Source organism: Gymnoscopelus microlampas (genome assembly GCF_963454915.1).
Source record: "Gymnoscopelus microlampas genome assembly, chromosome: 11".
Lineage (NCBI taxonomy): Eukaryota > Metazoa > Chordata > Actinopteri > Myctophiformes > Myctophidae > Gymnoscopelus > Gymnoscopelus microlampas.
The window spans coordinates 23,510,443-23,524,165 of NC_139948.1; the positions used below are offsets into that span (position 1 = coordinate 23,510,443).

Below are 13,723 nucleotides of genomic sequence, written 5' to 3' on the forward strand. Positions count from 1 at the left end.
TTTTGTTTAATTACACCACAAACTTAAACCTGATGTTGGGTGTTTTTGGTGTTTTGGAGTTGCAGTATGACTCAAAGCTTTGACGTGTGATTGGCTCGAGTGCATTCACTTTTTTTAAACATCAGCTGATGTACTGATATGATGCAGTTCTGTCTGCAAAGAAGAAATGTTCATAATAAGCATGGATCATGGTTGCCAAGATTTCCCTCCTCATTGCCCTCCTTTGACCAACATCCCATCCCAACAGATTTATATTGAGATGACAAGGAGTCATTGACAACGTCGGCATTTCTACTGTTTTTGTCTTGTCCTTCCCAGCATCAGTCTATTAATCTCTTCTGTCTTCTGCATTAGTTTGACCCATGTGTCTTCAGTTTAGTTCAATAACTATCACTGCTCATTTCTCTCTCTCTCTGTGTGTGTGTGTGTGTGTGTGTGTGTGTGTGTGTGTGTGTGTGTGTGTGTGTGTGTGTGTGTGTGTGTGTGTGTGTGTGTGTGTGTGTGTGTGTGTGTGTGTGTGTGTGTGTGTGTGTGTGTGTGTGTGTGTGTGTGTCTTTCATCAACCTTGAGATTAATGCTTTTAACACTGCACATTCTTCCTTGGTTGTCCAGTGACAGCCAGCTTGGGTTGAAGCATAGGGGTTTTCCCACTATAAAGCACCAGAGTGAGGGTTAGTCTGGGGCTAAAATTACACTTATACCTAGGATTATGAAGCTGTTGAATGCAGTTAGTCTTGGCCTAAGTGCAGTGTGAAAAGTCCAATTGTTAAGCATCTTAATACTTGGCCCTAGATCTAGTGTTACATACAATCTAACTTTGAGTTACTCTAACTTGGAGTTACCATTGCATTAACAAAGGGACTGAATGATTCATTTACTTAATTTGAAGTCCAAACGGTTCATTAATGTAATTCATTTTCTCAATTTGATTGGGGTTTTGCTTTACTTTATCACATTTCTGGTTATGGGTCACATGTTGTGCATGTGTGTCTGCGTGTATGTACTGTACGTAACCTGTGTAATGACATCTATCCCTGACCCCTTCAGTGGACAACCAGCACATGCTGCACTACATCAGAGACAAGACAGCCGTGCCGTACTTCAGCAACCTGGTCTGGTTCATCGGCAGTCATGTCATCGAGCTGGACAAATGTGTTCAGACTGATGAAGAGTGAGTCCAGTTTCTCTTTTGTACCAGTTCATTTATCCATCACTCCACAGTTTTAACCGAACATTAGTCTTGCGTTGCCAGACAATTGGAGAGATCTGCCTACCCATCGTCTCTTGGGACTTAAAATGCCGGTGATTTGGAAACTAATGTCTGCCCCAGTGCCCCAAAGCCCTAAAGACTTTGGATTGGTTCTGCAATGCAGTTTTTCTTTTTAACTCTTAATTGTTTAAAAGTGCTTCTCTGTTGTTTGAATAATCAAAAGAGTAGAAAAGAAAGAGCCAAGCCCAGTACGGTGGTGGTGGTCTTGGTGCGTCCAAGGCTACACTTGGGGGGGTAAAAGAAAAGTAGGAAATGAAAGAAATAAAACCAAATGCAGGCGTGTTTCGGTATTTGCGCACAATCAACAAAGTAATTGATAGATTGATAGAATAAGCGCTAAGTTGCAGCCCTACAACACAGTGTAAAGACATTACTGTGGACTTGGTGAATACGTAATCGGGCATCGAAAAGCTTTTTTACGTGCACTGCACCCTGCTATTAAAATAAAAAGGCTCCAATCATCCGAGTTGCTCCAGTGCCTTCTTTATTCAGTTATATATGTACACTCTTGAGACGCACTGGATCAGCCTGATTTTGGGTTGATGTGTGGTGGAATATCCCTTTAATTTTGACCAGTATTGTGTGTGTGTAGCATGTAGTGCCATGTATTTACTGACAAAACCTTATGGGTCTCTAGCACCGGTCACATCATGACATAAATGTCTGTCTCATTTAGATGTTTTTCTTGCCAGTAAAATGCTGTACATTGTGATTGGGTCCTCCACTAATATTCAGGTGTACCAAAGATCCACTGGCTTATTCTCACTGTGACCACTAGGTGTCAGGCTTGTGTTATGTTTCACGCCCTATCATTGCTAAATGCCCAGGGACTGACTACATGTGTAAATTACTTGGAAGTTATCTGGGGTGCAATTTTAAATTGTGCTTTGTCCCAGTAAAGATAAACGGTAGTGAAACACCAGCCTGGGTGTCATTGATTCTATTGAGCTGTCACATGATTTTACATGACATTTGATGCACTGATCTGATGCATGTATCCTGCTGATCTAACAGCAGCAGTAAAGAGGTCGATTGAGATCAAAGTTCCATCTCGATCTCAGCATCACTGTTTACTCTCTCCCCTGTTTTCTTAATCCCTATTCTCTCTCACTCACTCACTCACTCACTCTCTCACAGACACAGGAACAGAGGGAAGTTGAGTGACATGGTTGCGGAACACCTGGACCACCTCCACTATCTCAACGATATCCTCACCATCAACTGTGAGTTCCTCAATGAAGTTCTGACCGACCACCTCCTCAACCGACTCTTCCTGCCCCTCTACGTCTACTCACTGGTCAGCCCCGAGGTTGGTATGCTACATGGTGTCCGTGCGTGCGTGCGTACGTGCGTGTGAGAAATGTCAACGTAAATATTGTTATCCCGTTATGGAAATTCAGATGGTCAAGGAATCATGGGTATGCAAAACAAAACAATCACATACACAGACCACTGTGACCACCCTACTGTAGTGCACAATGGATTCCATGCAAATATAAAAAAGAATATATTATATATTATGGCCCTAATCACAATACCATCACATCCTACGTTTATACAGGTCCTTCTCGTTTCACTGCTGAAGGAACAAAGGACTTGTCAATCCTGGCTCTTCTTATCTTCCTTTGCAGAATTAACCGTTCAGAAACGTGTGTGTGTGTGTGTGTGTGTGTGTGTGTGTGTGCGTGTGCGCGCGCACAGTCTGCACATGCATGCTCAATGCTCATATGTCGATTTTTACATGTTTTTCTTTTTTACAGTCTGAAGACCGAAAGATCAACCCACAAGTGTCCCTCTTCCTTCTAGCTCAAGTACGACACACACACACACACACCCACACGCACGCTCACATGCATGCACATGCAAACAAACAAACAAACACACAAACTGGGAAGATACCACTAGCCACCAGCCAAACAAAGGTACTGAGTGAGTGCAAAGCCTAGTTTACGCTTTGTCATGATTTAAGGCATGGGTTTCCAACTGATTGTGGGACTACCATCCTGACTGAGAATCAACCTGGGGACCACTGTTGTGTCGGTTGGAGATTTGAGTAAAGAATAGATTAGGCTTTTTCTTGAGTTAGACACAGCTCCACATAGTGGGGTGCATGGACAGAGATAGGTGAAAACCCTGTCATTGCTTTGGCTGTATGCTTTGGCTGTATGTCATCCAGAACTTTACAAGAGGCTGTGTTTCATACATGTGCCTCCTCACAGAGTCTGTGTATCGTAATGAGCTGATCCTCTTCTGTTGTAGTTACTGTAAGGTTGAAGGCCTATAGTAACAATCTCCTTCTGGTAAATAACTGCAGATATATAGAAGGCAGATATTGAGTCACTCTGGTTATGTGGCTAACCCTTCATATCCATAGTACCAGAATTAAAGGAAAGTAGACCTGCAACCTACCTGCAACACTACACACACACACACACACACACACACACACACACACCTGCACACTCACTCACGGTTAACCCATTCAATCCAGGAACGCATCTGTGTCATTTCAGATTTTAGCCTTAACCATTATTTTATACTTTGGCTGGCTATTCAAAAATAGCAGATATAGCTATGAGCTTGCAGAGCTGCTATCTTTTTGAAAAATCGTGAACATTTGTGCAAATCTTTGAATATATATATGTTTTTAAAGCGAACATTTGTAACTCAAATCTTTGCTTCTGGGGGTCCCTGGAACAAAATATTTTGAAATGGGGGTCCGTGGCCAAATACATACCATTTTAGGGGTCCTTGACATGAAAAGGTTTAAGAACCACTCATGTAGAGTAGCAACATAGGGTTTTACAGAAAACATTTGTAGAATCGGCCTCAGGTCTTAATGGGTTAACTGAAGTGTGTGTGTGTTTTCAGGTCTTTCTGATCATTCACTACCACCCACTGGTCAACGCTTTAGCTGATGTCATCCTCAACGGAGACCTGTCTGTCTTCACAGCACAGACGGACACACAGACACACAAGAACACGGTGAGATACACTCAAACACACACAGGGTACAAGAACACTGTGAGACACACTCAAACACACACAGGGTACAAGAACACTGTGAGACACACAGGGTACAAGAACACGGTGAGCAGTGGTGGAAAGTAACGAAGTACATTTACTTAAGTACTGTACTTAAGTACGATTTTGAGGTATTTGTACTTTACTTGAGTATTTCAAATTTCCAATACTTTTACTTCTACTCCACTACATCTCAGAGGCAAATATTGTACTTTTACTCCATTACAATTACTTGAAAACTTTAGTTACTAGTTACTCTTCAGATATAAATCATGATATAATGAAACATACATTAACCACTTTAGCCTTATTTTATACATAGGCTATTTGAAAATAGCCGATCTACAAGCTCACAACGCGTCGCAATGCGACGCGTTGTGAGCTTGTAGATCTGCTATTTTCAAACATTTAGTACTTTTACTTTTGGTACTTGAAGTACATTTTGATGCCAATACTTTGGTACTTTTACTCAAGTACATTTTTAATTCTGGACTTTTACTTGTAACAGAGTATTTTTATATTGCAGTATTGGTACTTTTACTTAAGTAAAGAATTTGAGTACTTTTTCCACCACTGACGGTGAGATACACTCAAGCAGGTTGGTGCCTCGCATGGTTTTCTATGCCAGTGGTTCTCAACCTTTACAGGCCCCCCAAAATAATCATATTTGAAGTGGGGACCACCCGAAATAATCATTTGAGTAGAGGCATTACATTTAGTTTGACTCGGTTCCACAGATATATAAATATTGTGAAAATAGGCGATGCGGTGCGGGTCACATGCGCGCGGATTCTTTTTATTAATTAATTAATTAAACGACGATAAAACAACAGTGACAACACACTCTACCTGCAATGTAGAAATACTCTGTTACAATTAAAAGTCCGGAATTCAAAATGTACTTGAGTAAAAGTATAAAAGTATCAAAATGTACTTAAAGTACCAAAAGTTAAAGTACTCATTATACAAAATGTTTCAAGTTTTCAAATGTATACAAATCTTTTGAAAATAGCCGATCTACAAGCTCACAATGCATCCCGCTTGTAGATCGGCTATTTTCTAATGGCCGATATAGGGCTGAAGTGGTTACTGTATGTTTTGTTATAATAATCAAAATCTACAAAGTAACTCAAGTTTTCAAATAATTGTAGCGGAGTATAAGTACAATATTTGACTCTGAGATGTAGTGGAGTAGAAGTAAAAGTATTAGAAATTGGAAATACTTGAGTAAAGTAAAAAATACCTCAAAATTGTACTTAAGTACAGTACCTTAGTACATGTACTTAAAGACGTTTACCAAAATCCATTTGAAAACAATTTCTCACACTGTTCTCAGGTCAAATATTGATGTGCGATTAAAATGTGATTAATTTCCATTCATTAATTACAAAGCCTCTAATTAGATTTTTTTTTTTTATTGAGTCCCAGCCCTATTAATTAATACTCGGAGGCTCACACTATTACACAGTGAAGGCACAGGGTTGTGTTTATGTACTTGCGCGACCACATTAATGTAGCAATATGTAAATGACACGTGCTGTTCTCTCTGCTCTCCATCTATCACTCTCCCTCCCTCCCTTCTGACAGTCTGCTGTCTGCTCTATGGACTGCGGTATTGTACTTCTGTTTCTCTTCATTGACTTTTGTGGTCTGTATAACCCATGTTTCTATCCCCCGACCCCCCCCCCCACCCATCTCTCTCTCTGTCTCTCGCTCTCTCTCTCCCTCTCTGACCATCTGTTTTTTTCTACCCAGGTGGGTGTAACGTACTGAGGTAGTTAATCGTTTCTGAGAACCCTTGTGGGTTTTCTCCATTCCGTGTGTGTGTTTGTGGCTGACGTGTGACTGTTGACAGAATCAGCCTGGCTCTTCAGTGAATGTGGTTTGTAGTGTGAACTGTGAAGCATTTTTTTTCTCTCTCTGCGTGCGTAGAGTAGTGGTCTGTTTGTAACACTGCTATTATAGTTGCAGTCCTCTGCTGATCATGCCTACGGGCAGACAGGCTCATCACACGCTGAAAACACAAATTAGACACGTATGCAAGTGGTACACCTGCAGGATATTTAAAAAAAAAATGCATGCTAAGGTGCCCTAAACTTGCTGAAACATTTCCTCACATTTAATTGTATTTATATTATATTATATTATATTATATTATATTATATTATATTATATTATATTATATTATATTATATTATATTATATTATATTATATTATATTATATTATTCTATATTATATTTTATTTTATTTTATTTTATTTATCCAGGGAAAACTGCCTGGGGCTGCGGGGCATGCATGCCTTTTGCAGCAGCACCCTTCACCCTCATTAGTTACGCACAAACATCATTTGCTCCTGTCAGCCATAGTGAGCACCAGAGTGATTACTTTGAAGTGGCTTGCTCAAAGGCATACCATACCTTAGCAGCAGTTATTGTTCAGTTGAGGAAGTGTCCCTGCAAAATGAAAGAATAAAAACATACATATTGTTTATTTATTATTGGCTGTGATTGTGCAGTTTTCTCAGATTTTGACTGTAGAAACAAAGAAATGATGTCGGCTCAGCCGTCCGAAAGGCTTTTCCTGTTTAGCTGTGATGTGGCAGGAAACTGAGGTCACATGGTGGAACACTGTCAGAGGTGGCTCTAACCCAGATCCCTTTCCTGGAAGGTGGGTGTGTGTGCGTGCGCATGCGTGCGTGCGATGATGTCTGCCTGTATTGGGTGCTTCTTTGCAGAGTTTTTACCACTTTTTAGATACACATGCACTAGATTGTGTTTTTGTATTTTGTCTGACATGCAGCTGTCTCTGGTTCCTGTACTGCTTACATCAGTCGATCATTTTGCCTGCAAATGCACCACATTGACACGCAAGTAGTATCTATATTTGATCAAGTGTCTTCCACTCTGACCTCCATTTATTTCTCAGCACTGGCTGAGCATGAGTGGTTTACCAGAACAGTCTGCGAACAGGTGCAACACACACACACACACACACACACACACACACACACACACACACACACACACACACACACACACACACACACACACACACACACACACACACACACACACACACACACACACACACACACACAGACAGAAACTAGTCTGTGGTTCATTCCATATGGTAAACAAGTTTGATACCCAGCAGCGGTGTGTGGCAAACGTGTACCCAAGGTTTCATACCATTTCTCTCTATATATCAGGATTTTTCAAGTAGGTTGAGACTCATAAAGTTGTTGAAAAGCTTGAAATGGATCTCTATAAATGATTGATTTGGAAAAAAGAATTCTAATCTAGTAGCCTAAAACATAATAAAATGTTCTGATTAAACACAATCCACAAACGGAATGTATGGTCCGTTATGTTCTGGTATTCTGAAAGTAGAGAGAACAATTTGCCATCCATTTCTCAAACTTTTCTCTAATTCCACAAAATTGGAAAAACTGCTTCAACCCCACTGCCCTTTAATCCATTTAGACCTGGAACACCTATTTGTGTAACATTAGCTGTTGCTATATATATAGCTTTTTTTACAGAAAACAGCCTCAGGTCTAAATGAGTTAATATGTTGACATATTCACTTTTTCTTTTGCTGTTATTTACACTCACATTTTATGTATTTAGCTAATGTTATGGCATTAGCACAGGCAGGGACCATTTCACCAGCACCCAACATCAAACATGTGACTTTTCAGTTCCGGTTTTGGCTTTACCACTCGACCTCACCTGTAAGTGTTCTCATTTCTCGTAAAAGACATTTAGAGAGAGAGAGAGAGAGAGGGGACAGTGAGACAGAGGAGAAGGGATGGAGGGAGCCACAGATTTTAACCACTTTTAACTTTTCACCTGATCAGCTCAAAGACAGGTGCGTAGATAGGGATCAGAATTATAAAATAAAATAAACCGCACAACGTCTTCACTTGCACAATAAGGACAACTTTTATTAAGCAAACGTTTTGGTCATGGGTTACCGTTGCCGTAACCCATTCAGACCTTTAGACCTGAGGCCTTCTAAATCCTGGTTTTCTGAAAAACGTATTAAATTATTCAAAAATTACAAAAAAATTATGTTGCTATATACTGTATATAGCAACAATAACCAAACCCCAAAAGGGGTTCCTGTCTTGAAAGGTATAGTTACAAATAGGGGTTCCCGCCCTAAATGGGTTAACAAAAGTTGTCCTTGTGCAAGTGAAGACGGTGTGTGGGTTATTTTATCTTATTCTAACCACTTTTAACCTGGCATCCCTAAAGTGAGCATGTTGACATCACAATGGATTGTGTGTGTGTAGATTGGCTATTTTCACCACTTGACACGTCGTACAACGAAGTATAAAATACTTTCATTAAGGGGGTAAACAAAGTGTACAGTATGTGGCAATGCACAGTAAGGATTCAGTATGGATTGAGCATTCACACCACAAACAAATCAAAAGACTGTAGTTTGTTCATTTGACATGCTTTTTCCCATAATTCACTGCTCCTTACAGAAGCAGGGGGTGCTGATGAATTGCAGAGGCTTTTCTTGACAACACTTAGAATAAGGAGGTCAGGCCTACGGCTTCTGACACTGTACACCAGGTGTGTGTGTGTGTGTGTGTGTGTGTGTGTGTGTGTGTGTGTCTGTGTGTGTCTGTGTGTGGTTTGTGTTAGGGTAAGACATAACATTAAATAGGGCAGTTTCATTTCATGACATCTGATCCTCTTCCCCTTCTTGTGATCTGTGACAGGTGATTATGTAATCTGTGTGTGTGTGTGTGTGTGTGTGTGTGTGTGTGTGTGTGTGTGTGTGTGTGTGTGCGTGTGCGCACACACACACACAATGTGATGCGTTGGAAGATCAGGTCTTTTAGGCAAGTAACACTGCCGTGTCATGGAATATAGATAAAGCTTTACTTCTCCACACTCTTTCTTCTGCTGCCCCCTATCCCACCACTCCTTCAATCAACTGATGTGAGGCCAGTACATCATTGTATTTGGCCAAATTCTCTTCTGTTTGAGGGGGGGAATCTACAGTACTTGTACATGATGTAAACAAAGTAAATTACAAGTACAACGAGTAGGCGGCCTACTTCTTGTACTTGTTCTCAGAGTACCCAGTGCGGTATACTCAAAAATACGACCGATCAACTAAATATGAAGATACAGGAAGCCCTGATGTCATCAGAAACTGCTGGCATCGTGTTGATGACGTACATGGGCATTGTACATGCTGCCATTTATGTTGTGCATCCTCCACAGACCCGCAGTCAGACAGATACATTAATGTGTTCTCTCCTCCGCGTCATCAGTGCCCATACCCTAGGTGGGTTTAGCGAAAGGGCCTTTCTGTGTGGAGTTTGCATGTTCTCCCTGCAGGGAAGCGGCCTGCTCACTCCTCATGCATTGAAGGAAGCATGAGCTCAGTTCGGGGCTCTCCCCTGGCTGGCAGAGGGAGGGTAGCGCCCAGGATTACAAGCTTAGGCAATTGGCACTGGGTGAAAAAATTGGCTACAAAATAATAGGATAAAAATTTTAGGTAAAAAAAAAAGAATAGACTAACATCTTATACAAATACAATTGACACAAGGAATTGACACACTCGCTTCTGCTGATTATAGGAAAATTTGAATCACAGAGATTCGTTGAAACTTAGGCATAGCGCAGGGTGCAAGATAGGCCCATCAAGCCATAGGCTAGTTTTAGCACCATAGTAGCTGTCTGTCGGTGTCGTGTGTGTCGTTTTCCATACCCGATTGTTGTAACTTGGCAACGCCCCCTTCTGTGACACACGCGAAACTGCCTCTCACATGAGCGGACCGCTTTAAATAACTCCCAAACCCCTGCATTACCACATGGTTCCGTGGCGTGCAACATTAAGCATTAGACTTCCGATCCCAATATAGCTTGTTTTCACCAAAAACGCAATCTGGGAAAAGAAATCAGAGATAAATGTATTTTTATAAATTTCATAACATTAAATCGGATGGCCTGGAATTTGTTTAGATCACGTTATTTCCAGGTGTATTCTTCTTCAGGAGTCGTAAACCACTGATAACACCAAATGACAAACGATACGTCAATGGCGCTCTGAGAGTTGGATTGGAATGACGAATATATTATTTGTCAATGGCAGTGAATGAGTTAATAGATTTAGCAATTGTTTAAAATATGTTTAATCTTTCAGTAAATATGCATAGCAGTACATAAACCCCACAGACTGGCTCCAAGGATAGCGAGTCTGTTCAAACCACATTGGTCCAGTTGGGAGTGTGCATCGTGGCCTCTAGGAGCTCCTAGCTGGGCTTCTTAGATTAGTCTTGTTTTTGTTAATACGGGTTTTGGACTCTGCACTAGACTATTGTGAGTGTATTTACCCTTGTAAAAACCATTCGCTCTGTTTTGAAAATTATGGACTACATCAAGAGATACAAATGTGAAGAACACCATCTTTTTAGCCTGTAGTCTTCTGACTTGCAGTTTGTTGGAACTTGCCTGGTTACGTTACTATAGTACATTTCCTCAGATATCAGCCAGTGCTGTGATGATATATACTAATACAGCCTCTCACTCTCTCTACCTACTACTCAAACCTCCCACTCCAGCCTAATGTACTGTATCTGACATTTAACTGACAGGGTCATCCAGATGGTGTTTTGTCACCCGAGTGACTAAACATCAACACATATGTGTTGGTCTTGGGTAGTACCTGAACAGGCACTTGGCTGACGATGGACACAGTGGCCCTTACTGAAGTTGAACCCGTGATATTTTGGTTATGGAATGGTCATCTTTAGTCACAAAGTATATGAACCCTAACTACCGTACCTTATTACATAACCAGAGTGCGAAGTGGTTTGTCATTGAATCCAGCATTCCAGTCACTGAACTTAGGGTAGAGTTACACAGAATAATCTGAATCACTCATTCTTTGTTCACAGACTGGCTTCTACAGAAAACTGGGGAAACAATAACCGGTGAAAGATTCTCTTGTGAAACAATAACGGATGAAAGTTTCCTAATTGTGCTTCAGTTCATTCTGGCTGACCCTAAAAATGAAGTCAACATAACGAGGTAGTACAGCTGAGGGGTTGAGCTTTAACAATTTTACTGATACACAATCGGCTGAACAGCCCAGGTCTATTTCAGTTCAGCATTTCAATCAATCCTTTGAACCACAATGTGGAGGGACTTCCTACAGCCTCAGTTAGCATCACCATGATGTGTACACGATTAAGTAGACATTTCCCATAGCGATATGAGCCACAATTGATATCTAGGCGCCAAAGCTTACTTTTTACAGTAAGTCTAAGTGTTTAGCTTCTCAGAATGGTGTCTTATCTTGTACCAGCTGGTTCCTGTTTTGTGTGTGTGTGTGTGTGTGTGTGTGTGTGTGTGTGTGTGTGTGTGTGCGTGTGCGTGTGCGCGTGTGCGCGTGTGTGTGTGTCAGTACTATGTGGTCAGTGTCATATTCTAATGTGGAAAAAGGAAGTGGCTTTGTGATATAATGGGCTTTGACCAACCTGGTAGAGCCTGTATTTACAGTAAGACTGAGTGTGTGAGCACACTTACCGTACAAGCATGCATGTGTTACAGTAAGGACCGAACAGTATTTCAACAGGTGTGCAGGTAAGCGCACACACATTGCTTTCCCATCTTAAACGCAGTGAAGGACTTATCTGTTTTATTGATATTGAAAGCAGTGTTGGGCATATTACTCTGGAAGAGTAATACATTACTATTATTTATTACTCATTTAAAAAAGTAAGTACGTAAATTATATTATATTATATTATATTATATTATATTATATTATCAAGAGCAATATATAATATTTCATATTATTTTTACTTATGACTTTACATTTATTTTTTACAGTTTATCTGCATATTCCATATTGGAACAATAAATATCCTTAAAGGAGGAGTCAAAAATCAACCAAACAGAAGAACTAAACACATTGAAGCCTCTCAAACCTTCTGTTGCAGATGCTTCAACAAATAAAGTTCGATTTGGCATACAATGGGTCCCTCGTCAAAAATAGCCGATCTACAAACTTTCAACACATCACGTCCGTGGTGTGTTGTGAGCTTGTAGATCAGCTTTTTCCGGTGAAAATAGTATGGAAGTATAGTATGGAAGTATGGCTGTATGCATGGCTTCGTTTTTGAGCCACGCATGGAGGGACACGGACCTGCACCAGATCCGTTTGAATGGGCTGCTCCACGGATCTGCAGCTCTGCAGACACACTGCGCGCCGGCTCATAGACGATACAACCGATACTGCCAAGAGAGAGTGATTTTATCTCGGTCAGAGACAAAAACAAATCAAGTTCATTGTAACGAGTGACGCAGCGTTACTTGGATCAGTAATATGTAATAATATTACAGTTTTGGTTACACTACTTTACTAACCTCGCGTCACCAGGCTTTTCCACCGCAGAGGAAAGCCTGGTATTCATTCTAAACAGAGCCACGTGACCCGGTTTAGAAAAAAAGAAAAACACTATCACGTTCCGGTTGGCGTCGCATTGTTTTTGTTCCCCACCTAATGCGAATCAGTTACTGTAGTTTAGTCTCGCTAGTCCCGCTACGAGTTAGAATAAAAGCTGGACATACCAAAAGAAACTAAACCATTATACCAATTTAAAACAAATTTAAACTAGGGGAATCATTTTGGAGGTACACGGCACCGGAGGTTCTGGTCGTTTGTTCCGGCCGCCTGATGACGTAAAGTTATTTCCGTCCAGACCGGATCTGAAACCCGAAATGGTATTGATCCCAACTTGTTAAAGTAATATTACAATAAAATATTACTAAGCAACGAGTTAAGAAGCATCAATGGAAAATATATATAGTAAAGTTTTTATATTAACCCCCCTCCCCCCTTCTCTCTCTCCCTTGTTCTGGCTCTCTCCCATTCTCCCCCTCCCTACCTCCATCCTCTCCTGTCCTCCAGGCCAGTGGGGGAGCCGTGCGACGTTTCACCAAGCCCTCCGAGTCCCTGGAACGCTCCCTGGAGCTGTCTCGCCATCGGGGGCGCAAGAGGACCCAGAAACGACCCAACTACAAGAACCTGGGCGAGGATGAAGAGGAGGAGAGGACTGGGGGAGCAGGAGGAGGAGAAGAGGGATGGGAGGATGACGTCAGAGGAGGTGGAGGAGGAGGAGAGAGGGAGAAGGGAAAAGGTACAGAGGCAGGAGGAGGAGGAGGTGGTGTGAGTTCTAAGGGGAGCAGAGCGAATGGGGATGCAGCGGAAGGTGAGTGAGGAGTACAGGACAGCGTGTGTGTATATATGAGTGTGTGTTTGGTTTAATGTTTTGTTTGCCCACCGGCATCGATCAAAGACTCCCATGATTCACTCTGCCTACCCAGCAGCCACGGGGGTAGGCTGCCTCCTCTCCAAACTGACAAGAGAAACGGCTTCACTGTTAATGACTGGC

General features: G+C 41.4%; 1 protein-coding gene across 3 annotated transcripts in view; it reads left to right on the top strand.

Annotated features, from left to right (window-relative positions):
- The window catches only part of clec16a (C-type lectin domain containing 16A), a 48,492-nt gene that overhangs the window by 10,134 nt on the left and 24,635 nt on the right, over positions 1 to 13,723 (top strand). For 2 of the 3 annotated variants that reach the window (XM_084071932.1, XM_084071934.1), the window contains exons 6-10: positions 1,048 to 1,171; positions 2,408 to 2,579; positions 3,031 to 3,081; positions 4,142 to 4,255; positions 13,240 to 13,540. In XM_084071932.1, coding sequence (XP_083928058.1) covers positions 1,048 to 1,171; positions 2,408 to 2,579; positions 3,031 to 3,081; positions 4,142 to 4,255; positions 13,240 to 13,540 — 762 coding nt within the window. The remainder of the gene's footprint in view (positions 1 to 1,047; positions 1,172 to 2,407; positions 2,580 to 3,030; positions 3,082 to 4,141; positions 4,256 to 13,239; positions 13,541 to 13,723) is intronic. The other variant, XM_084071933.1, reaches the window with a different exon arrangement.